This window comes from Syngnathus scovelli, chromosome 18 (genome assembly GCF_024217435.2).
Source record: "Syngnathus scovelli strain Florida chromosome 18, RoL_Ssco_1.2, whole genome shotgun sequence".
Classification (NCBI taxonomy): Eukaryota; Metazoa; Chordata; class Actinopteri; order Syngnathiformes; family Syngnathidae; genus Syngnathus; species Syngnathus scovelli.
Window position 1 is genome coordinate 9,293,362 of NC_090864.1, and position 26,390 is coordinate 9,319,751.

Sequence of the window (26,390 nt, forward strand, 5' to 3'; positions counted from 1 at the left end):
AATGGGAAGTAAAATCTCAATATTTGTCCTTTGACTCATTCAAGCTTGAGAGTCACAAGTCACATACAAAAGAAGTTCAAAATATACAAAGTAGACACCGATAGGTGAAAATTCACGATCTGGACAGACAATTTAAAATATAGATCAATCTGTTCATTACATTTTTTTCTGTCTTGCAGAGAACGAGGTGAACACCTCCGAAGGCACTCCTTCAGTGGAGGAATGGGTGATGTAGTAGACCCTCTCCTCCTCCCCTGTCCAACCCCAGGTGGCACCCAAAGGGGCCACCACACTCCCTGGACCCCACTCACCAAAGATAACCTCAAGTTCCGCCCCGATGGGTACTACAACCAGGAAGAGCCCCTCAATTTCTGCAAGTCGTCAACGTCTTCCCATAAGGGCCTGGGTCCGGGCCTGGGGAGCAGTTGGCCTGTGCGACCAAACTCGGGCCACCTCAGAACAAGCCAGGGGGTCGGATACGTCCCGACTAACCTCTCAAACAAGGCCGGCCTATACGGGAAGCCGTACCGTCTTTCCCCTAGCTGCCACAGCAGTAGAAACGGCGAGGTGTTTGTCTCGAAACTCTACGGGAGCATGCAGATTCCCGCCGACCCGGACGCCTACTGCGTGGATTTAGTCAAGAGCGAGAACGGCTACGGCGAATGCTACGACGGCCACTTGATGCCGCCCATCAAGGTAGAGCACGACTCTGACTCGGAAAACGGCTGCGATCCCTTCGGCCGCCCCTGGGCGCATCGGGATCCGGACGCCATGTACCGTCGCTACGGCAACGGGGCGTACGACCAGAGCTCTGGCATCCAGCTGAAATCCGAGGCGGATTACTACGATCTGCAGTACTCGCCCTGTCAACGGGGCAAAGCGGGGATCAGCCCTTCGTACAACACCGGCAACTATCAGAACTATGCAATGAACAATAGCGGACGTTTGTTAAAATGTGACAAAGACTTGGGCAATCATGACGACAGCGGTCAGTTTAGCCCTCAGAGACTCTCTCACTCCCAATGCAGTAATCAATCGGTCAACCTCATCGACTCTCACGTCTACCAACAGGAGCCTCAAAAGCCCTACATGCACCAGGACTTCAACAAGCACAGCACTTACGAGTTTAAAGGTCACGGGCTGATCCATTCCATCAAAAGGGAGCCCATGGACTCCCCGCCGTGGTCCGAGGGCGGCCATGACATGAGCCAGCCCGTGATGGTCGGCCCGAGGAACATTATGCCGTGCGTGAGCACGGGACACCACAAATCCAGCCCTTACGTTTATATGCCCTAAAAAGTAGCGCAGGATTCCCGTCGTCCGACACAATTACCAGCATCAAATGCGGAACGTCAACATTCTTCCATTTGCCGAAGAGGTGACGAGCGAGGCTCAGGTTCTAAGTGTTCGTGTTGTGACAATCAAAAGCTGAAACAAATTTAGGAAATTTGTCCTTTGTAGTTCCAAGCACTTTTGGATTCAGTGACGACGAGTCGAAAAATGTCCGGACACGCCTTTTAATTTCATGCGTCGTGCACACCCATTGTTTCGCTGTGATGTTGTCGTCAACCGATTTGAATTTGATCCGCAGATGATGACTCACCTCTGCCACGACTCACTTGTCTTTTTATGTCTGAATGTGCTTGAAGATCTTTGGACCTTAGTGGTGGTTTTGCATGTTTTAGCACTTTAACTTCAAATCACCCACAATGACAAACACTGGGTTTGTTTCTATGCATTACAGCAACAAGACACACAAGCTTGCAAAGTCGAGATCAGTTGAGAAGAGGTCAAAAATATTAACGTGGGTCACTAAGGTCAAGCGCAACCATTTCTGAGATGCTGGTTAACTTGTAGATATGTTTTTGCACAACTAGTACCAATTTGGGCCTTTTGGTTTACTATTAAAGCTGACTAGCAAAACTTGAGTTGGGCAATTCAACTAAATACGAATTTAGTTCATTGAATAAAATACACAACAAAGAAATTTGATTTTTCAGAATGGTTGTCCCTTGTATCATAACCCCAACTTAAAAATTTAATAAAAAACACATTGTTAAATTGTTTTGGAGCAAACCACTTGCATGCTTAGTTGAGCTAACTAACACGATTCCCGTAAATGTCAATATTTTTTTACATTTTAAATTTTGTTCCAAGTGGACCAGCATCCCAGAATAGATTCCACGCTACAGAAACCTGACAGTATTGTCGAGTCTATGCAATTTGCTATTAATTGACCAAAACGTGTAAAAGTAGTGATTCTGTTGCAGCTTTAAGTATTATATACTTGTTTAACAAATAAAACTTATTTCTGTCTATCGGCAGGATGGCAGTACATAAGGAAACCCACAAAACTGTCATTTGGGTTTGAGTTAAACATGTTTGAGTGCTAACCGGCACCATTTAAAAACAAAAAAAAGTAATGTAACACATAATAGCTATTGTCCGTGTAAAAAAATAAATAACAAAAAGGTTAAACGAGAACATTATCAATGGAAGGTTTTTTTTTTTCATGTTAGTTTAAACTGAAGGAGAAGACATTGACATTTTAGTCTTCTGTAAAGCGCACAATAGCATCTTGAATTTAGAAATAATATTATTGTTCCATATTTTAATGTCACAGATTATGTTGTACAGTTTAGTGTTCACTATAAGATCAGCATTTCATGGCAGATATGACACTTTTTTTTTTTTTTTTCTGTTAATGATGTGGTTCAGTCAGAGAACTGACGTGGTGGTCACACTCAGTGTTTTTGCACAACTTAACGAAAAGCACCAAATTAATTCAACGTCACGGCCCCATTTTGGTGGCGCTACTTTTGTAGTTTCAAAAATTGCACTACTGAGTAGTTCAGTTGAAGTTTTTTTTTTTTTAATTAGTCAACACACACGTGTACATTGTGTCACTGTATTGAATTTGTCTTGTTCAATGTGTGTGCTCATTTCAATAAATGTTTAATTCGTATTTATTGTAAGGCCAATGTGTATAATTTAAAATCTGCAGTTTGAAGGCTCTCCTCTTTGTCTAAGGTGAATCCACGTGGCTTTTTCTTGCTACCATTTTGATAACTGTAAAAAAAAAAAAAAAAAAACTGCCCTACTTGTGTCATTGAGTAGGTAGCTGCAAAATAGTGAACACGGTGTAAATATACAATGTCTTCCAATGTTTCTACGTGTTTTTTGCAAAGGAGACTTATCTATTAAAAGACTTTTCTTTATATGGAAAATACGGCAGCCGTCTTGTTTTTTTTTTAACTAAGATATCATTTGTGGTTCAATGGGTTCAATAATATGAAACACCCCATGAACTACATGCAAATGTCAAATGCATATTTTTTTACTCTAATTTTGAGATGTGTTAACGAGAAGGGGGTGTTGCTAAAAGGCTGAATTTAAATGTTTTATAACCATGCACGCAACCATCTTTACATCACGCCAACCCATGACACTTTGGGGGTGGGGGATGGAGTGGAGATGAGGTAGGGAAAGAAAAGTTAGCATGGGAGAGGAGTGGCAAAGGACCAATCAAGAGAGAGGAGCAAAAAGTGTCAAAGCAAAGTGTGTGTATGTGTGTGTGTGTGTATAGGCCAAGACCTATGGGTCTAATCCTATACCATGCAATGTTGCGTGACAGTTCATTCTTTGCTGCTCTGCACACCATTTGTCCTAATTGGTCACACCCACTCCCTGTGTTAGTTTATGTGTGTGTCTCTTTTACACAGATGTAGCAATGCCTTCACACACAGACACACTAACATCCATCCCCCTATCTCCCTGATGACAATGAGCCGAATCCTTGAGGGGGTGTCGCATGTAGGCATATTAACATGCACATATATGCACAGCCTACGAAACATATGGGGGACCGTCACGCAATCCACCAACCCCCAAATAAACCTATATTTAACTGAAGAACATGGATGATAATGTTTTGTCTGAATGATGCACTTTATTTGGTCATGTCAGTGTTGTTTTTAATGAATATATTCAATATTCTCACCCTAAGTGCTGCTAATAAAATACAGGAGATTTGAAATTGGAGTAGTTTTGTTAAATTAATTGCCAATGTTTTTGCAAAGATATTGAAATAGTGCATTCCAATCATTTTTTTCTCCATTTAATTTTAAGTCAAATGGTTTAGCAATACATTTTGGAGCATAGTCAGTTCTAAAGACTGATTTAATCTATTGTCTGTTTATTTTGAATATCTGCATTTAAAATTTTTAAATAACAATTATGAGAGTCAAATTATTAGGAAGTAATTTTGATGAATATTTTGGGCTTTAATAAATCAGAAGAATGCTTTAGACAAGTTATATGCTTTAGATTAGTGATATGCTTTAGACTAGATGTAATTTGATTGGTTAGTAGGGTTCTGTAGGGACGTGCACGCCCGTGGGGAGCAATTAAGGCAATTGTTTTTTTTTTTTGGCCTTGGCCGTATCCGGTGCCTTCGACGGTGTTTGGTGTTGGGATTTTGCCATATTATATGAACCTTATTGTGTGTTGTCTTGAGATGACACTACGACGCGCACATCGAGCAGCTTTTGGCGAGCGTGGACAGGAATTAACCAAGGCAAAGCGTGAAAGAAAACAAGAAACTCAACTTGTACGTGAGTACACCGAAATAATGACGGAAATAAAGTGGTTTGAGTAATGAACCCCATGAATTAATTTGCCACTATAACCAACTATGTATTGCATTTGATTGAATGCTCCAGTATTCGGATTTTACAGCATATTTATTTTGCATTGCATAATAATAATATGTAAACAAAAATAAATGAAAAAAAACAAACATGCATCCTTATAATCAATCAGTGATTTGGTGGGCCTTTATACCTGAAGGAGTGACGACAGGTTACTTCAGGACAGACGCCCAATTGGCAAACACAAGCTGCCGTCTAGTGGACAAGGCGCGCATTGCAGCTAACTCAAATTAGGTTGTAAAATTTCTGGAATTTCCAAGTTTCAAAATAGCAGCATGAATAAGATATCACTGGGGTGTATTTTTTTTATTATTATAAAAAGTATTGTGATTATTATAAACACACACACAAAATGTTTATTGCAGTTTGCCCATCACAAAACAGCATAATTTAGATGAGAAAACAAGTGTTTAAAAAAATTGCAAACAAATAATCTTGTCAGTCTTAATCCTGAGGCTGCAATCACAAAAATATAAAAAAGTTCTTGCACATTCATGCAAGGTTATTCGAACTTCAGTGTCTTCACGTTCACTTTTGGTTTGTAATGTACGATGAGCTGCACCAAGATGAAGCAGTTAACAATCAGAAAGAGCAGCCCGGCGAGCCAGATGAACAAAAAGGCGTTGTGGCCCTCAAATTCCAGAAAGTAAGCTGGGACCAACCATACACCCTGATGATGAGAAAATATTCAAAACAGTTACTCACAGGACATATTGTATTCAACAAACTAATTCATTGTGCTGGTACACTATAAAGTTGAGTAAATATTAAATCATCAAGATAGTCACCTGTCCAGCAAACCAGAGGAACAGAAGTCCCACTCCTTGTTTCAGTGAGAGACTCAAATGAGGGATGACAAGAGGAAGTAAACTCAGGTACCAAAGGAAGTACTAAAAAACACAGCGTAGCCATTCATATTAACGCTCGGTCCCCCCAAAATTAGAGGAAAATACAGGCTTGACTTTGACCTATACACCTGTGACGTGCAGACTTTGTTGAAAGTGACAAAGATGGCCGTGTGGAGGAAACAGCAAAAGGTTAGGTCACGGTGAAAAGCCCATGACGTTACCAACAGGAGAATCAACTGCGGAACAAAGGCCGCCAGGCCAAGCCACTGGCTCCACCTAGTGTCTGCAAAATAAAGCAGAGTAATTGCTGCTGCCATCACTTGCCATGTTTTTAATTGTCCAAAAGGTTAGGATTATTTGGCTTTCAAATATCATATAGAAGGACATCTGTAAAGATTGAAGTCTTGAAAGTTTACCCAAAAAGTGAACTAATTAAATACAGTACCTGCAGTTAGGTAGAGCATGTAGAAGTATGGAGAGAAGTTATGTCGAATATCTCTTCTGGTTAGATGATACAAGTAAGTCTCTTGAAGAAATATCCAACCGTACCTGGAAAAAAAATACTATAAAAATAGAAGACAAGTATATGCAAACTCCCGACCACAATTATGCAACAATTTGTTGCGCTTACATGTGATAGAAAAGTGCTGTGAGAGCACAAAAAAGACCTCCGGCCACACTAGCGAAACACAACAACTCCCTGTTGAAGAAACTTCCCAAGAAGCCTGTGACACTTCTCCACTTTTTTTGGTCTTCCTTTGAACGAAGAGTCAGAACAATAGGTAGCGCGTAGGTGATGGGATAGATCTTCATATGAACAGACAAGCCGTATAGCAGAGCTGCCCACGTCATACGACGGCCTGTGACACAGAAGGCACAACATTTATTTGTGATTCATCCATCCTTTTTCTATTGTGTCACATACTCTCTATACAAAGAAGAGTCCCCAGCACCAGAGCAGTCAGGATGGACTCGGCATTCCCTCGGCTGGAAACGCCCATTGGCAGGGGGTTGAGGAGCCACAGCGAACAAACCCGACGTGCTGTCTGATCATAAAGAGCACCAAAATAAGAATCACAGAGGTAGCACCTCGGAAACATGAATTTAAACACACCTCTGAGCCAAGCCCTCGTAGGCAAAGGATTTTGTAGATCAGCACCCCGGACAGCACATCACATACGATGAAAAAGAGCTTGCCAAACACCATGTGGATATAAATATTCGGAGTGAGCAGCCAAGCCAGTAGTGGTGTGTATCGATAGGTTGATCTGTTGTACGGCGACTCGCCCTGTGAACACGATTATCATGTAAGAGAAAGAAATGAATGACACAGGGGAATGGAACAATATTGTGCATGGAATAATAATAGTCTAGTGTAATTATACTGACATTTCCAGCTAAAATTATGACAGAGGCTAAAGGCTACCTTAGTGGTGAACCTCGCAGCATCCGTGAAAACGTGATAGTCAATATCAGTGTACTTCACTATCATAGTCCTATCGTGGAAATCACCATAAGCGACCAAGGCAAGACGTATAGTGAAAGAAGCCGTGAAGAGAACATGTTTCTCTGTCAGTTTGGATATTAGCCTCTCCATCGATTTGAAACGGAAAGTACCGAATTCTATATTAGTATATGTTGGCAGCTCCGATATCTAAACAGTTTGATGGTGATGTTGCTGTCATGTTTACATTCGGAAAATAACCCGGAAGTAAAGGATGATAATACTCCGGAAGTGACATTGTTCTTTGTGCTTGGAATTCTGTACAAGATCTTTGGCGCCCCTATGTGGCCAGGAGGGAGATCTACTGGCACTATGGCTGGACTGTCCTCAAAGTACAAGTACGACAGAAATATTTGTTATGGGGAGGGAGGGGAGACTGGTAATTATATTTTAAGTAAATCACAACGGCATGGAATTTGTGTTTTGAATCACACTTTTATTGCATACATAAAAGAATATTCTCTATAGACTCACTGAGCAGTTAATGTTGTCTTTGGTTCTCATCGCAGACTGTACTGTAATCGGTATTACATAGATGCTGAACTATGTCTGGTTGCATAAAATAAATTGAGTGATCAGGTTCCTAACACTGTAGTAAGGTTGAATTTAAAACATGCATGTTATACAGAATAAAGTACAGTATAAGGAGGCACCGGAACAGTATATAAGAATCACCCATGTATGAGGGAATGTTCCCCGAGCAAGTGGGAGTAACAATAAATGCAAAAGCATCCCAGAATTACATAGGAGCCGATTATAAAAAGAAAAAAAAAAAAACACAATTGGGTATTCTTGCAGTGGTGCCAAATGCTCACTCAGGTGAGCAGTATCGGCCAGCAAAAAGAACACTCTTGGATGCGTTATGCCGAATGAAGAAAAGGAAGGGGTGGTCAGCAATGAATCTGGGTGCTATTGGAGCACAGCGCAACATCATGATGGCAGCAGTGGCTGCGGCAGCCTCGGTTCCTTCCTCGTTCACCTCTACGAAAGCCTTGTGGACGACTTTTGACAATACCAGATCATTGGCTGGTGACATGCCTGAAAAGAGAAGTTACATTAGAAATTCAAATAGTTTATGTTTTGAATGAAGACCATAAGAAACTCGTAGGCCTACCAGAAAAGTCACTTCTTGCCATGTCGAAGGCATCCACCATTCCCATGCTCATCAAGACATTCTTCATGTCATAGTTCTCCTCCATCTTGAATCGAGGCAGGCCAACCTGGACCTCAACTTCATCCATCATATCTGGACGGGTCCATTCCACAAAGTTCTCATAGGTCAGATTCTTCTCTATCTGTGATGAAAAGGAAATCAAATTTAAATTGGCCTGTCACTAAGCAGACAGTGTTGTGTATTTGTGCGCATCTTACCTTAGTCAAACCAGTAGAATCATCTTCTATGTCAACGGGTAGAAAGATGAGCATGCTGAGCTCCTGCCCCATGTAAGGCATCTCCAAGATCTGCATAACACAAATTTCTTCAATTGCCACAAAGATAGTAGAAAATATCTGTGTTGTTTTAGGGTGGAAAAAGTACCTGGCACTTGATATCAGGAATGAAGGCGAGAGGGAATTTGGATTTCTGGTGCATCATCTTCACTGGTTTGGTTACATTCTAAAAATAACAGCACGAGTAATCAATCACTTGCCCTTTCTTGTAGTCACCATTTAGAAATTCTACTTTCTCCTCACATACTAACTGGACACATTTTTTTATGAAGATTTTCATAAAACTGAATAACTTTTAATGAATTGTATTGTTATTTAAATATAAACGCTGTAACTAAATATTAGATACGTTTTGCTGGACTATCCCCTTTTTTTCGCTCAAGACGCCACCCTAGTTGGGGCCAGTTCAAACAAGCAAAGTTTACCCTCATCTGTGAATCATTTGTCAGTGACATCAGAAGAAATGTGGTTTGTCCACATAGGTGTGCCCTCAATTAAGCAATGTGAAATTTCACACGTTTAAACCTGACACTTTGTGCAGTTGCAATTTGAGACGTGTTTATTTGTGTGTGTGTGTGTGTATGAGACAGATATATATATTTTTTTTAAACAAATAGGTGGAGGTGTAACAGAGGAAACCAGGAAGGAAAAGAAAACATTCTAGCTCACAGTTTCTCACTTCTAGTTCCCATTGTTTTGCTGAACGCGAGTCACCACTTATCCGTGGAATTTGTGGTGTTACCTTGCTGAGCCTAAATTGAGAGTCGTGTGTTGAAGTCTCCTTAAATTTTTTGGCCCAGTTGCCTTTAAAGTAGATGGCATTGACCAGCACCAGCCTACTCATGCTGTCCAACACACCCTTGGCCAGTACGTCCTTAATTTTACCTGGTAAACAGAAGTGCAATGAGAAACAAGGGCAATAAAGTGACAGTGTATTTTATTTTTTTTGAAGGGGGAAAAAAATGAGGAGTAGGAAACTTTCTGTGCATGTGTGTGGTCACCGCACCTTGTGTTTTCTTCTCCACCCATTGGTTGATGTTGAGCCGGGCCACCTCATGGTTGCGGATGAAGTCGACAGACTCCAGCTCTGCATTATAGTGCTTCCTTGTGTCAGCTAAAAAACCCTGAAAGCATCAATCACCATTTTTTGGTCAAATCACTATGATGACTATTAACGAGAATTTTATTAGGTACACTTGCAAGAATGTCCAAAAAAAAGAAAGGTATCATATTGACAGTGTTTTATAATGTTTCGTTTAGCTAAAAGTGTAACTTGGTAAATGTTTCAAGAGGCTACACAACACAAACCTCAACAAACTGGTACGACTGTTCCCCGTACAGTCTGTTGGCAACACTGAGGGCGTACAGTGCATCTGGTCGGTTCAGTTCTGCCAGTAGTATGCCAAAGCTGGCGTGAACATCATCCTGGGCCCTGGTTTGCAGACACTATGGAGCGATAGGGCGATAGGTCAGACAGTTATATGATTTTTGACTTAATTATTGTGCACCTGCATTCACCTGGAAATAATAAAATTGGTAGAGATTGAGAGATAGAAGACCTTGACACATGCAATGCCACCACCGAGTTGTTATTTTTGTTATTTAAGCTTTCATATACATATTAAAATGTCTGAACTCCTGTTCCCATGCCAGTTATATAGAGCTGAAGAATACTGCCCAGAGGAGTTGGCATGAATTTGACTCACCTTCCTTCTTTTGTCATGACTGAAAACCCTCGTAAAATGTATCCTCGTGGTTTTTTTTGTGTATGGTGCATTGTTAAATTCCACGAATGGCTGTCCTATCAAAATGTAGTTCTAAGTAGCCACACCAAGAAGAAACCATAAAAGAAAAAGATAGCGCCTCATCACTTCCCATTACGCAACACCACTGGGTGTGTAGCCCCTCACAGGTCAAAGTTTCAGCATGTAACAACTGAAGTTGCTCATTTATGTTCTCCTGAGATGGAATTAGTGTATCCACATCTCAATGGACTCACCCCTGCTTCAACCAACACCACCCAGGCCAGCTGTTAGTAAAGTGTTGCACATGCTTCCGATATTCTAATGTTACCACCTTTGGTAGAAAAGTGGTCTGGATTTGTTGCTGCATTTGCATTTGCATTAGCTGCGGCGCTGCCTTTCGCTCAGTCAGACCGAGAACCTGGAAGGGTTTGCAAGTGGTTATTGTTCATTGATTCAAGATGTGTGCAGTGTGTGTAGATATACGTGTTCAGTTACTGCATATCAAAACCTATATGGAGAAACACCCTTTGCCCCTCTGACCTTGCACTTCAGCTGCTGTCATAAAATACAATGGATCGATGCAGCTCTGACTTATCAGGGTGCGGTTTCAGTTTGGCAATCCACTGGGTGTTTGCAGAATCATGTTTCACATACATTCCAACTACTTCTATTGAATAAACCTGTTAGTTTAAGGGCAGGGCCAAGCTGCACACTGACACAAGTAAAAAATGACATCAGGAAATGAGGAACTTTAGTAATACAATTCTATTGCAACAAAAAATGAGAGCAAAAGAACAAATTGTTTCATTATTCATAAATAACAGTGTGTGTATGCTGGTGTGTGCACGCATCCACTACCTCTGACATCTGTGTGGCGGTGTTGCCCCCTGACCCCAGCATCACCATAGCCAGGGCTGAGGAGATACTAAAAGGGGAAAAGAAGATATTTGCGGTTTTATCATTATCGCCGAGTTTTGCCAGCAATTCCAGAGAGAAGGTGGTATTGGCCTTGGATAGCGGGGTAGATGATGCCATGTCTGGAAAAACAAAAAAGAGCAAAAAACAAGCTATTATGGATCCATGTTTGGCATACAGTTGTAATTAGCTGTTAAACACTTGTCTACACTCAAGACAGTCACCTCAGATAAACTTTACAGATAGCACACAATCATTTCATCTGTAGCAGAATACAGCTCTTGCGGCGGGGAAAGTTACAAGACCGGTATTGCAAGATTTGATCAATTAAACAAAGCAAAAAATAAAAGACATTTAAAATCAAGGATCGAATTTGGAGCAAATGCTGCATGTTGTGCTTGTTCTATAATCATACAAAAGTTTACAGAATATTAAACAATTTATTTGCATCACTTAGATTTGATTGCATGGTAATTTTTAGCATAAACGCTGGTTTCGTACTTTTCCCAGTGCATAAATTAAGTACATCATATCTTATTTTAGATGTCTTGTTGAAAATCATTTAAACTCCCTAGATAAAATGCAATCTACAGAACGGTACTGTATATTCATAATAGTATAGTTGCGGTTAATAAAGTACAAATTCATTCAAAAGTGAATGAAATACTTACTGACAGACGTGTTTCCTCAGAAAGTGAGTAAACGTAAAGACGGAGTTTGTCAAGTGTTTATATATTTTTTTTACACTGACACGCCCAAAACCGAAAAACAGCTTCCGCGTTGATGACGTAATTAAACGGAAGCCGAAGGGGGGACAATTGCCAGCACATCGTTATATTAAAGTAAGAAAGGAGTGTTGTTTAAGAATGTAATTGTGGTATGACCTACTTGGTCTGGTGCTCAGCAACAAACCTAATTAAAAACTTAAATTAATTGATTATATTTGTGAATGTTAAAATTGATATTATATTTTATTATTGTTGTCATTGTTGTTTTATGGATGTCAATATTATTTCAAGCCACTATTTCTGATTCATTTCTAAAAGGACAATGTGGAAAAAAGATGTCAAAGACGATAAAGAGGTAATGTGTACATAAAATGTATTATATTTGGATTAATGTAATGTATAAACCCCAAATGTAGGTTGATTACCATTTGCTGTTCTAATTTAGAATTATTGAATTGCATGTGAAATTTCCCATATGCCATTTTAATGTAGAAAAAAATTCAGAAAACACACAAGATGGTTAAAGCTTCACAATATTTATTCAACTTTTCAACAACTATGATGCCTTTACGATGGCAAAGCATAAAACCGTTAGGAAAAAAAATCTCAGCGACACGTCCCACCTTGTGACTAATAAATGAATAACACAATCAGCACTATTGGTTCCCGTTTACATGCGTACATACAATATACCAGTACTTGCTTCTTCCCCAAATATGTAGATACGTAGCTTCTTAATTCATCCTGAGGTGAACTTGCAGAAATACACAGTGCAAGCTCACTCAGGGGAGGTGTATTGACCAGCAAACAGAATGGTCTTAGAGGGGTTATGTCGGATGAAGAAGAGGAAGGGATGGTCAGCGATGAATACTTTGGGGACTTTAGGTGGACGTAATGAGGTGACTTCCACAACAATGACAGCAGTGGCTGCAGCAGCTTCGGTACCCTCCTCATTTACTTCCACAAAAGCTTTATGGATAACTGCTGACACTGCCAAGTCAGCGGCAGAAGACATGCCTAAAACAAAAGAAATGTAATAAGAATTATTTCTGTCTGTGCTACAGTAGAATTTCGTTGGAATTGTTCTTTGTTATTGCTTGACGACAGATTGCTTGAAGGCAAAAAGGACTGGCAGTAATACTTGTCTGGTGAGTTCGAGAAAAGATGTGTCAGACATGATTCATGCACTACTTACCTGACAAGTCGCTTTTATCCTCGTCAAAAGCATCCACCATGCCCATGCTGATAAGAACTTTATTTAATTCGTAAGTGACCTCCAGCTTGAATCGAGGTAGTCCGACCTGGACGTCTTCAAAAACCATATTGCCTGTCCACTTCATCATATTATCATAGGTCAGTTGCCCCAATAGCTATGAAGGTGACAAAACAAATAACTCATTTGTAAATATTGTGCGTTTTGTTTTTTCAATGACTAAATATGCAATGTGTTTTACCTTTTCCAAGCCTGTTGTGTTGTCCTCTATTTCATTGGGCAGGAAGATGAGCATGCTTACATCTTCCCCTTCATAAGGCATCTCTAGCACCTGTCCAAAAGTATTCAAATTTTATTTAAAAAAAAAAAACACACAAGATATAATTATTATTCTCAAACTTGATTAAGGTACAGGTAGCCTATTCAATTTTAATCGATTCAATCAATGTTGGTAGGGAAGCCAAATATCAATCATTAAAAGTTGTTTTACTACCTGGCAGTTTAACTCTGGGATGGCGCCAAAGTTGAATTTGTCATTCTGATGCATCATCATCACTTGCTTAGTGTCATTCTAAGGGTGAAATAAAAAAAGTGAAAATAAAGACAAGAAAACAGCACGTCTGAGACTTCCCCAACAATTGTTAATAATTCAGACTCCACACAGAAAGGCTAGAATTTAATTCAATTATGGTTGGATGGCTGTTGATAAAATTTTGCATGTGTCCAGTAAAATTCGGTAAACATATTCATGCTCTTCATTGTTGTAAAAAAAATAATACCTTGTTTATTCTAAACGGCGCTTCACGAGTTGAGTCTTTGTTGAATTCATGGTTCCATTTGCCTTTAAAATAGATGGCGTTGACCAACACCAACTTGGTGCTGGGTTTGAGATCCTTTATCAGGTTCTTAATTTTACCTGGTGAATAATTTAATATTAGGGATGAGATCTACATGCAGATTATGATGGCATTATAATAGTATGATGTATTAGCAAAACATCAATAAAGAATAAATAAGAGACAAATGAAAGCATTGCACCTTGTGTTTTGTCTTCCACCCAACTGTTAATGATGATCTTAGACCCATCTGCATTAAACTTGAAATCTAGACTCTCCAGTTCAGCTTCGTAGTACTTCCTGGTTTCCTCAAGGAACCCCTGGGAAGTACGATAACGTGAACATTGACATAGAACAATCAAATTGTCAGAGTAACAATATTTCATCGTGCCGTATCGTATTATATTTATCAATATTTATTTGAAGCAATTTGCTTTGTGTCAATTAGAGACAGCAAATGTTGCAACTAAATGTCTTTTTTGCACTATTACATCTAATTAATACTAATAACAAGATGCACATACCTGCTCAAAGGTGAAAGTTTGCTCCCCATACAGCTTGTTGGCAAGGCTGAGGGCATAGCCAGTATTTGTCTTGTTGAATTCGGTCAAAAGTTTCTGAAAGTGTGAGTGGACGTCATCCTCAGCTTCGACGGGTCCCAGAACCTATCAACAAATAGAGGAATATGTCTGAAATGCTGTAAAACTTATTGAAGTCTGTATTATAAAGTGACATTTTTTGTAACGGCATTAATGAAGTATTCTAATCAGATGTATACATCTTGGCCACCAGGGGTCAGTAAAGTACAGCTATACAGACATTTCCAGTTTCTCAGCTACTTAAGTGGATTTTGTTTTCCTATGTTTTGTGTGATGTGAAAAAATTGAAAATTTTAATTGGTGAAAGGATAACAGGAAATCAACTCAAAATTTTGATTAAATGATCAGTTATTGGCATCTACCTAGCCAGCCAATTTTACTTCCTAGTAGCTTTTTGCACCTTTTTCAGGTAAGTTGGCAGCTTGCTGACAGTTTTTATCTGCATCGGCTGTCGCGACCTGAGTTTCATTTGCATTGGAGACTGGCTCGTCTGTTGTTGATTTTCCTCCGTCGGTTGCGTTGCCTTTCTGAAGCGGAGGACCTAGAAGCAGAATCAGTCTTACACAGTCACAAGAAAATGGAAGTGAACCCAAATAGATTCTAAATTATGATTAGATTTTCTGAAATCCAAATTATAGATGAGCTGTTTACAATACAAACAAATAAGTATACATGTATAGTACATATTGCTTCTTCACATCAAGCAAAGTCAGATGATGTGACTCAGGCATCTTTTTAGGACCCCTCCCACTTGGTATGACTTCATCCAAGAGGAAGTGAATTTTGTCATGGTTGACATTGGTTGCATGACCTTTTCTGAAACTTTGTGTTCAACTCTAGTTGTTAATACTGGGCAGTAAATACAGGATCTTGATAACTTTATTTAGATTGTTTTAGAATCACAAACTGCACATAATGGAGTTCCTAACTTGATTCCGCACCACTTATTTTTTCCTGTTGCAATATAATACAGACACCGATTTAGTATGTATCCAGTTTTGCTGATATGATGAACTGTTGCATTGCTCAAATTACAGCGCATTTGTGTGCTTCATACCTCTGACATTTGCCTGGCTGTGTCAGCCTTAGCCCCCAGCAAGACCATGGCCAGAGCTGAGGAGATGCTGAAGGGGGAGAAGAAGACGTTCGCCTTCGAGTCATCCTCACCGAGCTTTTGAAACAAAGCCAAGGAGAACGTCGCATTGGCTTCGCTTGGAGGGTTTGTCAATGCCATTTCGTCTGATGAGAAGATAAGAAAGATCAACACTAAACCTTCTATCATCTATGCAATCAAAATATGTTATACAGTATTAAAGTATATTTGTAAATAACATGCATTTTTACGTCTATATTTTTATAAGGATGATATGCTGTACTTACAGAGTGTGCCTCAAGACAACTAGTCCTCAAGGAAAACTTGTTGTGGCAAATGCTATTTGATACTATTCTCCGCATTGCACAATTGCCACACCCAAAAACGTTCTCTTACTTTCAGACACAACTGATTCACACCCTTCAGTGGAATGGGTTAGTCTAGTCTATGGTAAAACCAATGCCCAACCCTGTTTCTCCAAAAATCTCTCACACAGGAAAGGTTAAACAAGTAGAAATAACTCCGGTATGTAAATGTCAGTCAAAGAACATATGCAAAAACAATTATGAATACCAAATGCACAGTGCTGAATAAGACAGACGTTCAGTAAAGCTTGCAGAGCTTCAAGGTGACTTTTTATTTTGTCTTCTTCAAAATAAGTAAATGTATATATGACTCAAATTTTATTAAGAGACAAGAAAATAATATTTACCACTGTGTCAGATGGACTAGCCATTGCTTAATAGGAAAATAATTGTCAGTTTCATTGAGAGATGTTCTTATTAAAAAAAAAAAATACACACATGCATTATAAACTGTCTAATGTTATCTATAATAATCATTACTCACTTAAAACCAAATTTATATGTTAATATTGTTGGAGAACTCAGGTGTAGTTTTTGTTTAAAATATCTATTTTGTGACACCTTTCCTGGAACTTCTCTGACACACCTACTATTATAGTTTCATCAAATTCATTTTGTGGGTTTTGCTTGTTGCCAATAGGTTTTGCAGCAATGGCTTTAGAGTGTGAGAAAAAAAAAGTCCTCAAAGTTCGAACCAGTGTTATTTTAAACATAACATGTGCAGATATAATAATTTTTAAAGTCTGTTTGAAATAAGAACGACATTTATGACGTAGCTGGATTTACGCCATTTACGTGATTATAGCACCCTCATGTGGTTGTAGTAAGTCACTGCATTTTTGGACTGATATTCAAGCTTGCTAACATGATACAGAGAAGCAGATGACTATGCGATTTGAAATGGACAAACAGTAACAAGACAATCAAGCGTGCAATTAAGGAGGGGAGCATTACCTGCCTTGCGGTATGTCAGACATTTACAAATAATGCATGGATAGATGTCCAGTAGCATCCACACATCATATGCTATCTTACTAGCTAATGTGGTATTGTAATGTATCTACAACTCTTAGTCTATTTCGAAAATACTCCTGAATGACAACAGTAAGGGTTGTTGATTTTGCATTAGAATAAACTTACTTACATCCTTTATTTTGAGCACAAATCGACTGGCGATCGTTAGCTTGCAACGTTAACAGATGTTGATTACTTATCACTGACTGCCACTGTTATCACTTAAGAATACACGTAGATTTAAAATGGCAGCAGATGAACAATGCATCAATAAAGTCAGTACTCCGTAAAGTTATTTGGGGTGTCCTGTCCAGGTAACTGCTGCAAAATGTCTTTTTCCACTGCAAATATTTCAATATTTGAACCATTTGTATGCAATTAAAATGAACTAATAAAGCATTGGTAGCATGCATTTGCTATGCACAGGTAGTTTTGATGAGTATCAACATGCTCACCATTAGTTTTGCCTCACTAGTGGAAGTCAGTCCTGGAAAAAGTTCTGAATTCAATAAATGCTCCTCTGTAATGGGTTTTTCAGGAGTGCTCTTATGCTTTCATCATGTTCCTATATTTGTGGCATCTACAATCAGGAACTAGATGTATGAAGCAGCTGGGTTACATTTATTCCGGTATGAAAAAGTACATGGAAAGCATGTGTGTGGGAATCTATGACACCTGACAATGTTTAGCCTGACCATGCAATTGTAAAAACAAACACAACCTGAACTGTTTTGAAAAGCCTAAATTGATTTAACACTTAAATATTCATTTTGTGTAACAATTATTTCAGTTATTTAGCAACGGACTGCTTATAGGACTTGCACATAGCACACTCATTGTGTGATATATTTATTTATTTATGTACATATAACATATTTTGTAACGTTTTGTCCAGGTTGCTGAACATCTTCATCAGTCTGCTGACTCGGCGTTGTTGTCAGGCTTCCACATCAATCTGCACCACAGAAGGAAGTCATCACGTTGGGACGGCAGTGACGGTCAGTCGCAGAGGAATGGCGTCGCCGTTTGTGCCTGTCCCAGTACCCTTGGACAGAGTCTCATCAAGTGGTAGTAGCAAGCTAAGAAGGCCACCTCGAGCTTCTTCGCTAGGAAGCGTTTCCAGCAATTCTTCATCCCCAGTAACCGCTTCAGCTGTGGGCGAGCATGGAAAAAGACACGGAAGTTCCCAGCGTCAGTCCCGTTGCACGGACAGAAGCAGTCGAAGCCAGACGCCGCCGCCTCTTGGGAGTCCTGTCATGCAGACGAGAGAAAATGGGACTCTTGAACCCTCGGTGGGGTATTCAAATTGCCCCCGCTCTATTTCGGCTCCCATAGGAAGCCAGCAAGATGGAGGCGATGAGAGACCAATCACCCCAACAGTTCTTGGATACGAAGTCATGGAGGAAAGGGCAAAGTTTACGGTACAGATTACCAAAATTAACATATCATTGAAGACAAGTACAAGAACATCCTCACAGTCAAAAAACAAAACACAATCACTATTAAAATGTATTGCAGTCATTTTTTTCCTGGTTATTTTTCTTGTTTACACTAAGACTGTAAAACCTGATTATTTTGTAGTAGAATAAACTAACAAAATTAAATAATGTAAATTAATTATGATTTAGTTACTGGTTTGGTCTGTTACAGAATGTCTCATTTTGAATAAATGCAACAGAAATCAGACAATATTTACTGTTGAGAGGCTGAGAATTTTGATTTTTACATTTACAAATTTGTGTGTGTTGTGATGTAGGTTTACAAAGTCCTGGTGAGGAAAACCACGGACGAGAGCTGGGTTGTTTTCAGGAGGTACGCTGACTTTTCCAGACTCAACGACAAGGTGCGTTGCCAGTCCATGATTTATTTATACATGGGAGGGAAATAATAGCCAAGCCAAGCTGGAGTTTGCAAGGCGGTATCCCCTCAAGGGATTGCAATGCAATTAGGCCTTTTGTTTTCTCTTTTTGTTTTGTTTTGGATCACACACTGGGAATGGTTACAGCTACACAAAGCCGGCCACTATTCCCAAACAGTTTGTTCACAACTCAGTAATCTGCAACAAATGGGATTCTCCTTCCTTTTTTTTCCACAGAAAAAAAAAAAAAGTCCATGAATGTGCTGTTTATCTGTTTTGTAAAGTAATGTAAAAATTGTCACTTGTCACTGTAATTGAAATGTACGGCGAGCTGGTCCTCATTAGCATTGCAGTTCCCTGATGTGTGGCTGGCGCCATTTCACACTGTGCTCACTATGGTCGTCTTCTTAAACAAATACACATTGATACCCAAATCTAAAAGGGAGTACACTACGCCCCGGAACATACACTGAATAATTCAAGTCGAGATCAGAAAAACAAAAAATCCATAAGCGATCACCAGACCGGCAAGAAGATGGAGCAATAAATCTATTTGAACACTCTATTTACTATATATGCTATAAAACCTCAGATTATTTACTTATTTGTTTTATATTTAAAAAAAAAATAGTGTCAGTTAAATGTATTTGTTAAAATTTGACATGATATACATGTCTATTCTTGATAGAATATTTATTTGCTGTTTACCTGAATATTTCAAACAAGATCATTTTAGAGCACTCATTTTAATACCATGTTACCACATTGTGTTTTATTTTAATTATTGATTGATTTCTTTATTTTTTTTTTAATTTCCTCTCCGAATGTGGACTATTTCATCATAATGCGTTTGTTTCTGTATGTTCTCTGCTGTAGTTGAAAGAAACCTTTCCGGGTTTTCGACTTGCGCTACCTCCTAAAAGGTGGTTCAAGGACAACTATGACAGCGACTTCCTGGAAGACAGACAGTTAGGACTTCAGGCCTTTTTGCAAAACTTAGTTGCACACAAAGACATTGCCAACTGGTATGTGACACAACCCGCAACATCTTGTTTTTGGAAAGTGATATTTTCTATGTTAAACATGTCACTGTTTCTGTTTGACAGCCAATCCGTGAGAGAGTTTTTATGTCTGGATGAGCCGCCAGGGCCCTTCGATAGTTTAGAGGAGAGCAGGGTAAGTCTTGACGATTGATTTTGAGGGCCCCACTTCTGACCAGGTGTCATCCCTGGTTGCAGCAGCGCCATTTTAAAGTTAACCCGGTCAACTCAGAAAAACAGGATGAGCAATCCCATGAGAATCAGAGGACTCAGGGCAGATATAAAAATGGTGTTGGCTTGGACAAAAACAATTGTTATCATGATTGGGTCATCTGTAATGTGAAAAGCCACATAAGAGGGTAACTTGCTCGGAGGCATCCCGTGGCACACCAAGTACCAAACCATTGTGCCCTTCAAGCTTCCGGGACTCGCTACCCCCCCCCCCCCCCCCCCCCCCCCCCCTTATTGCCTGTCATGGATATTATGATGGCCTATTTGAAAACATAGCGGTACTTTAATATGGAGGGAAAATGCCCAAAATCCCACATGGCAGCTGGGAGCATAGTTCACTGTAAATGTAGCTTAAGATCTAGTGCTGCTCTGTTGCAGCCACATGTTGTAGGGCAAATTGTGTAACCGCCGAGTACATTTAGTGTTTTGAACAGCACACAAACATCAAAGTGAAAAGATTACAATAACAAATGATTGTTGCTATGCTCAGTGCTCGAGACTGGGACCAATTTAGGCGCTCAACTGCCTTATTGTGCGTGTGTGGTTTTTTCGAGATGTGTGTGCTGTAGTCACTAGGGGATAAGACCAAAACTTCCTTCCAGGAGCCAGTGCAGGAGAAGCAACGGATGAAATCAGGCCATGGCGCTTGGAGACGTCTACCAAAGCTAATGTTGACGCAAAGCGGGATCAAATTCCACTCAAATATCAACACCCACTCAGACAATTTGTTCTTTAGAAATTATTCTCCTTCCCGGTTTTCGTAGGTTTTTTAAAAAAAAAATAAACGTGGTGTCTAGAATTACAGAATTTCTCAACACCAAACCATCAAAATTGAACAAATGCGACAAAACAAAACGTGTTTTCATTTTTTTCCCCCCAATTTTGTTTTTTTCCGAATAAAATTCCATCTCATGCTCACCCTGTAATTGTTTGACTCATGTTCAAAGGCTTTCTGCGAAACTCTAGAAGAAAGCAACTACCGTCTTCAGAAAGAACTGCTGGAGAAGCAAAAAGAGATCGCCACGCTCAAGAACCGCCTTCAGGAGAAAGAACAGGCCATCCTGCTGATGCAAAAGCAAATCAAGTCAGTACACATTCACACGAGTCATCTTTTCAAATTTCATTTAAGTTACAGTATTGATATGACAAGATCAAACACCGTCATCATCATAATAAAGGAAATTACGAACAATGAAAAATCAACACTTTCCCATCGCTCCCATATGAGGGATTAACATAAACGGTCTCGCTTTGTGTGGTGTGCCAGTGGTGTATGTGCGACCTCACTGTCTCCGCGCGGTCTGTCAGCGCAAGGCAGCGATAGCAGCGCCGACGCAGATGTGGACTCCTCTGCCGCCGAGGCCGATCAAGATATGCCGAACAGAGCCGGGTAAAGAAACACAACACATGAAAAACAGCTCATGAAATCTGTCAGCGTGGCCAAGGCAAGCATAACAAATGCAAACGCGCATACAAAAGAATTTTATTTTCAGTAATGAGCCAAATCCATAGCTTCCCTTTCTAACAGGATTTTTTTATGTTTTTGTGCACATTAGCCAAAAATAGATTAAAAAAAATGATGTCACCTGTCTTCATAGGCAAACTCACCTCATGACACATCGCATTCTATTTTAGTCAGACTTTAAAATAGCGTTTGTTACATCAGGTCCGTTACGTGTATTCTAATTTGCTGTTGATTATAAAACCATCAAAACTTTTGGTTTTAAGCAAAGAGTACAGCGCAGAAATGATTCAATTTGTGGTCTCGGGAAAATCTATTGTGCTTGTTGAAGATATATATCTTCCCTAATTTTCCTCACAAGTTAAAACGAACAATGATAAAAACAAGTAAACAAACCGCTTTGCCAATTTGTCTCTCGTGAGAATTGGGACATCTGTGCAACAAAGTGCAAAATATGGATTAGTCTCACAGCACTCTTTTTTTTTCTAAACATAAATATATCGTACTTATTTTCTGAAGATACGATCTTTGTTTTCTGATATGATCTCTACCATCCTTTCTGCTCTTTACAATCGTATTCTACAGTCATGAGGCCCCAATCTGAGAGCCGAGTCCAGAACATGTGAGGTACTAAATATAGCTGTTCCGCAGGGTACCCCCTGTGGGCTTCTGTCTTTTTTTTTTTCCCCCTCTTTCGACATTAACATGCATCCCACTCTTTGCTACTGTCACCATTTTGTGTATTCAGGGTGGTAAATGTTGATAGCGATTCGTAATGATGATGCAAAAATGATCCTGATGACAGGACAGCATCAACATCTCGTTTTTGAAGGTTGGGGTCAAATCACTTTCAGTTCACCAGTGCCTCATATATATCTATTTTTTTTCTTTGAACAATCGAACGATTCATCGGTTAAATTTTTTACATTGAGTCCGACTAATTTGAAAGTGATTTGATTCCAATTGTAGTTGAACTTTTTACGCTGTGTGCTTCTTTGGCTGTTGGCACACGCCTTCCTTCCATCACGTCTGACTAACACATGATCATCTTCACATGGCGGCCCGATGTGAGGTCTGTAAGCTTTGGCATTCTTCTTTCTGCTTTTTCACCCCATCCGATGTTGTGAAGATTCCGGAACGCCTATAGAATATGTTGATGTTGGCTTGTGATGAAGATGTCTTCCTCTTGTGGAATTCAATGGCAGTCCTGTTGGCGGAATGTGATTTGCTCTATTCGAAAGAGTTTAACGTCACGTTCATCCGTGCTTTTACTCTCCAGTGGCACGTGTGAGGTCCATCTGGGGCGATCGTCCGCCTGTTGGTGCGGACCGTCGTCGCTCGGCGCCTCTCCTCCAATCATCCAGGTTGTCCAGCTCGACCAACACGAGATGGATAATTAAAAACACTGGTCTTCCTTCTTCTCGTCTTGGTTTCACACCATATGACTCAAGCCATGTGCATCAGCAGGTCCACTTTTTTTTATTTCCTTACTTCAATCAAATGTTCTTTAATTCTTCTTTGCCTTAAGGGCAGGTTTTGGTTCCATGTACACTTTTGTGCTGGCGCTCAGATTAGGTTATTCTTTTGCAATATTTGGAAGAGAACTTCTGGTTCTGCCACAGCTTGCTTCTATTTTTCTCATATGGTTTCCATGTGATGGGTTATGGGATCTCACGTCTGATACTCAGATAAGAAATTCTAAAGGCTGTCTAACGTTCAAGAACAACAATGTCCGGAATTACTTGAGTTAAACACCTTTTCCGTGACCCTCTCCATTGCCTACTTTATAATTAATCCATCCTGCTGACTGAAAGCCAAAGTTTGGCTTCCTGACCAAAAAAAAAAAAAAATTATCTTGAGGATGTTCATAGCAATTATGTCACTTTATAAATAAACTTGAATCGTCGCATCAGTTTAAGAAAAACCCCGCAAGGGTGAACTGGACACTGAGTTTGCTTATAGACTTCTATTGACCTGCCAAGTATAGAAATGAATAGATTAAACTAATTATATTTTTTACTCTGCTCAATGGGAAAGTCACCCTCCAAATTTTCTTTGCAATAATATGTTCCGTGAGTTCAACTAATCAATTAATGTTTTGTTTGTAGAATATGAATTAAACAGGCAAAATCCACCTGTTTTTAATCCATCTCAGTGGGCGGCCATTTTGCCACTTGCTGTCGACTAAAAATGACATCACACCAACTCTGATATCATTTTCACTCGACAGCAAGTGACAAAATGGCCGAACCCTGAGCTGGATAAAAACGGATGAATTGTGCTGCTTAACTCTTATTCCACAAATGCAATATTAATCAGAATGCCAAGTGGCGACACGTGCAAGATATTGGGAAGAAAATTTGGGGTAGACTTCCCCTTTAAGAATCACGTTGTACATACATACCATCATGCTCTTGGTAAAATTTGTGGTAAACCAAGTAATGCAGGCGAACACATCACGAGAAGGTCATGAACTAAAAACAAAAGTTGTGGAAATTTAGTTTTGAGAAATTCACTGCGAAGAAGTGCAAGATTGCTCTACTCATGTCTGCCGCGTGCCATGATTTCACACAATGTTAAGTGCAAAAAAAATATATATATATATACACAACACTTTACCTCCCTTGACAATGTGTGCAACGGAACTGGCGGAGTATAACCGCAACGTCTGCTAGCATCTTGCGACGGGTCGATATGAAAGATCGTGATAATGACTAAGAATTCTTAGTTGTTGACAATAGCTTCAAAACTGTTTCTTATGATTGTTGAAAGCCATATTTTTTTTGAACGCAGAATGGATCTTTAAAAGGAATGTGTGATGACCAGCTGTTGTTTTGTGGTAAGTGACGCTGCAAGATAGGCCTTGGAATCATTGGTGGAAAGCACTTTACGGAGAAACAATTACATTTAATAGTCATTATAATAATAGCTTTTTAGAAACACATTCCCGTGTTTTGGTTTGAGATAGAGAAAAACCTTTTCCTGTCATTCATCTCAATAAGGATTATTTCGTTGTCAGTTTGGGTTTTATTTGCTTACGTGTATAAAAGTTAAGTGCCTTTAACATCTCATAATATTTACATTTGGTGGCCTGTTGTAGCTTTGTATATAAAATGTGTTACTTTATATCAAACCACCATATGCTATTAAAGGAAATAATGTTTCAAATGATACACCTGTTTTTATTAATATTGTGTATGCTAATTGACAGGCTGAACAGTTTAATATGCCGTCATAGCATTAGTTTTTAAATCGGATAACAAAATTAGTTCCTAATCTATATAAGCAAACTGGGATTTAAAACAAATATGATCTACATATACAAGAAACAATACACAGATTTATCTGTTTCCCAAAATCCCGACCAATACCTTTATTTGACTGCTTTGACAATTAAATTTTATTATGATAACAATCCCTATGGGAAAATACTTTAACAAGAGGTCATGTTTTTATAGGCTTATTCTGTATTTGCCCAGGCTTGCTGCCAAAGAATGTTCAGCAGAAGGTCATCTTGTTCATACATTTTTTTTTTTTTTTTTTAAATGTCCAGGAAACGGTAAAACTGAAAATGCAATGTGATGGTGTCTACTGGAGGCTATAAAACTGACATGACAAGTTAACACAAATTTATTAGCGTGGCAAAGAATTTCTAAGTAATGACTTCAAAATTAAATAATGATGTTTTAACAGGACACTCTTTTAACATTCTCACTAATAATCCATAACATTGTTTTAACAAAGTAGCAAAAAAATACAGTTGATTACATTAGAGCAGATTTACTGGCATATGAATTCCCACCTGTGACAAGAAAAGACTAGAAAATGCCTCCTTTAATACAAATGGAATTTTGGGTCAGTGGTAGTGAGGGGTGCGGAAGGAAGGTTTTGACATTTACAGTCGATATAAATCTGTAAGACATATGCCCCTTCAGAAACGGGAGGTGGGTCTGGTTGTGAATTTTTTTTCTGGTATTCTAAAGGGGGCTGAGGGAGGTGCCCTGCGGCACGCCTCTGTGCAATCAGCAAATTCCATTAAGCGGTAGGTACATTTGTAAGTACTGTATGTGTAGGTTCCCTGTAGATTATTTCAGTTTTCCGTCCAATTTAATTCAGAATTTATTCGTTAATGCATGACATGAACAGAATTTATATTTGAATATTTTCATACGAGCTCCGATATCCTAAATATAAACACAACAGGCAACCAAGGATGTGCGTGGTGCATTTCCAGACATTTTTTTTGTTTGCGTCACAGCGTCCATCCAGACACCCTGAGGGAATGTCGACCCCCAACTTGAATGAAGTCTTCTCTCCTGAAGGGCTTCAACAAGATATTAACAGCCTAATTGCTTCTGCATGTGATCAGCGTTACCGTCTGTCACGACTAATAAAATTACTTGATGTCTTGCTTTTTTGTAGAAACTTAATATGATAGCCTCAAAATCAATTGACTGGCTCATGTTGTATTGTCAGAGATGCGTCTGCTACTACGCTCTTTAAAACATCAAACGGCGTCCCTTTGCCTGAGGACTTTGCGTTTCTCCAGGAACCAGCGACGGGTAATGCAACAGACTACTTCAATTATGGCTGCAGAGAAAAGAAAAATATAGTCATATACTTGTCTGTTTATTCACATAGTCGTAAAAGCGTTTCTTTTTACTGTCTGGAATGATGTAAACATCTGTTTGTTTGATCATTCACAGTACGAATAATGTAAACATCTGACGTTTGATTCACGCGTTCAAACAGCGCTGTGCTCTTTCACATACAGACATAAT

The 26,390-nt window shown here is 39.3% G+C and overlaps 4 protein-coding genes across 13 annotated transcripts in view; 2 read left to right on the forward strand and 2 right to left on the reverse strand.

The window, feature by feature from the left end:
• Window positions 1-3,227, forward strand: part of ahrra (aryl-hydrocarbon receptor repressor a) — a 37,550-nt gene extending 34,323 nt beyond the window's left edge. The window contains exon 9 of the mRNA XM_049749060.2: window positions 180-3,227. Coding sequence (XP_049605017.1) covers window positions 180-1,296 — 1,117 coding nt within the window. The 3' untranslated portion in view covers window positions 1,297-3,227. The remainder of the gene's footprint in view (window positions 1-179) is intronic.
• Window positions 3,228-4,414: 1,187 nt separating this feature from the next.
• snx16 (sorting nexin 16) lies at window positions 4,415-26,018 on the forward strand. Of its 10 annotated transcripts, none has more exons than XR_007487538.2 (8): window positions 16,702-16,968; window positions 17,914-18,439; window positions 18,775-18,861; window positions 19,753-20,052; window positions 21,095-21,231; window positions 21,456-21,537; window positions 22,195-22,236; window positions 22,889-22,992. XR_007487538.2 is itself a non-coding variant. In XM_049749473.2 (8 exons), exons 2-7 carry the CDS (start codon window positions 18,032-18,034, stop codon window positions 22,211-22,213), a joined length of 1,074 nt encoding a protein of 357 aa, XP_049605430.1. In that variant the 5' UTR covers window positions 16,707-16,968; window positions 17,914-18,031; the 3' UTR covers window positions 22,214-22,231; window positions 22,889-24,780. The 10 variants fall into 10 exon arrangements, 8 of the variants coding, with proteins under 8 accessions (XP_049605426.1, XP_049605424.1, XP_049605427.1 ...); XM_049749473.2 differs by having other exon boundaries at window positions 16,707-16,968; window positions 21,415-21,537; window positions 22,195-22,231; window positions 22,889-24,780; XM_049749472.2 differs by having other exon boundaries at window positions 16,709-16,968; window positions 21,415-21,537; window positions 22,889-24,780.
• On the reverse strand, window positions 5,001-7,278 carry pigm (phosphatidylinositol glycan anchor biosynthesis, class M). Its single transcript, XM_049749464.2, has 8 exons — window positions 6,984-7,278; window positions 6,672-6,845; window positions 6,483-6,603; window positions 6,189-6,417; window positions 6,003-6,106; window positions 5,686-5,840; window positions 5,498-5,599; window positions 5,001-5,379 (listed from the first exon to the last, which is right to left on the reverse strand). The coding sequence occupies exons 1-8, from the start codon at window positions 7,152-7,154 to the stop codon at window positions 5,212-5,214; spliced, it is 1,224 nt and encodes a 407-aa protein (XP_049605421.1). The 5' UTR covers window positions 7,155-7,278; the 3' UTR covers window positions 5,001-5,211.
• serpinb1l3 (serpin peptidase inhibitor, clade B (ovalbumin), member 1, like 3) lies at window positions 7,873-16,092 on the reverse strand. Its single transcript, XM_049749969.2, has 19 exons — window positions 15,927-16,092; window positions 15,604-15,785; window positions 14,947-15,087; window positions 14,472-14,612; window positions 14,150-14,267; window positions 13,891-14,027; window positions 13,605-13,682; window positions 13,353-13,442; window positions 13,094-13,268; window positions 12,679-12,915; window positions 11,114-11,292; window positions 10,587-10,673; window positions 9,819-9,956; window positions 9,517-9,634; window positions 9,253-9,395; window positions 8,599-8,676; window positions 8,433-8,522; window positions 8,176-8,356; window positions 7,873-8,099 (listed from the first exon to the last, which is right to left on the reverse strand). Exons 2-19 carry the CDS (start codon window positions 15,778-15,780, stop codon window positions 7,873-7,875), a joined length of 2,535 nt encoding a protein of 844 aa, XP_049605926.1. The 5' UTR covers window positions 15,781-15,785; window positions 15,927-16,092.
• Window positions 26,019-26,390: the final 372 nt, after the last annotated feature.

What these genes read in the sequence shown, in the direction of transcription:
- pigm (XM_049749464.2), bottom strand. Translation starts at nt 7,154, where the DNA reads ATGGAGAGGCTAATATCCAAACTGACAGAGAAACATGTTCTCTTCACG. An exon ending in ACAAAGTCTGCACGTCACAG is followed by an intron (nt 5,600 to 5,685) that starts GTGTATAGGTCA and finishes TGTGTTTTTTAG; the next exon opens with TACTTCCTTTGGTACCTGAG. An exon ending in TCCTCTGGTTTGCTGGACAG is followed by an intron (nt 5,380 to 5,497) that starts GTGACTATCTTG and finishes TCTCATCATCAG; the next exon opens with GGTGTATGGTTGGTCCCAGC.
- snx16 (XM_049749469.2), top strand. Translation starts at nt 18,032, where the DNA reads ATGGCGTCGCCGTTTGTGCCTGTCCCAGTACCCTTGGACAGAGTCTCA. An exon ending in AGGAAAGGGCAAAGTTTACG is followed by an intron (nt 18,440 to 18,774) that starts GTACAGATTACC and finishes GTTGTGATGTAG; the next exon opens with GTTTACAAAGTCCTGGTGAG. An exon ending in GATATGCCGAACAGAGCCGG is followed by an intron (nt 21,538 to 22,888) that starts GTAAAGAAACAC and finishes TTTACTCTCCAG; the next exon opens with TGGCACGTGTGAGGTCCATC.
- serpinb1l3 (XM_049749969.2), bottom strand. Translation starts at nt 15,780, where the DNA reads ATGGCATTGACAAACCCTCCAAGCGAAGCCAATGCGACGTTCTCCTTG. An exon ending in CGCCGTTTAGAATAAACAAG is followed by an intron (nt 13,683 to 13,890) that starts GTATTATTTTTT and finishes TTTCACCCTTAG; the next exon opens with AATGACACTAAGCAAGTGAT. An exon ending in TCCCAGAGTTAAACTGCCAG is followed by an intron (nt 13,443 to 13,604) that starts GTAGTAAAACAA and finishes ACTTTTGGACAG; the next exon opens with GTGCTAGAGATGCCTTATGA.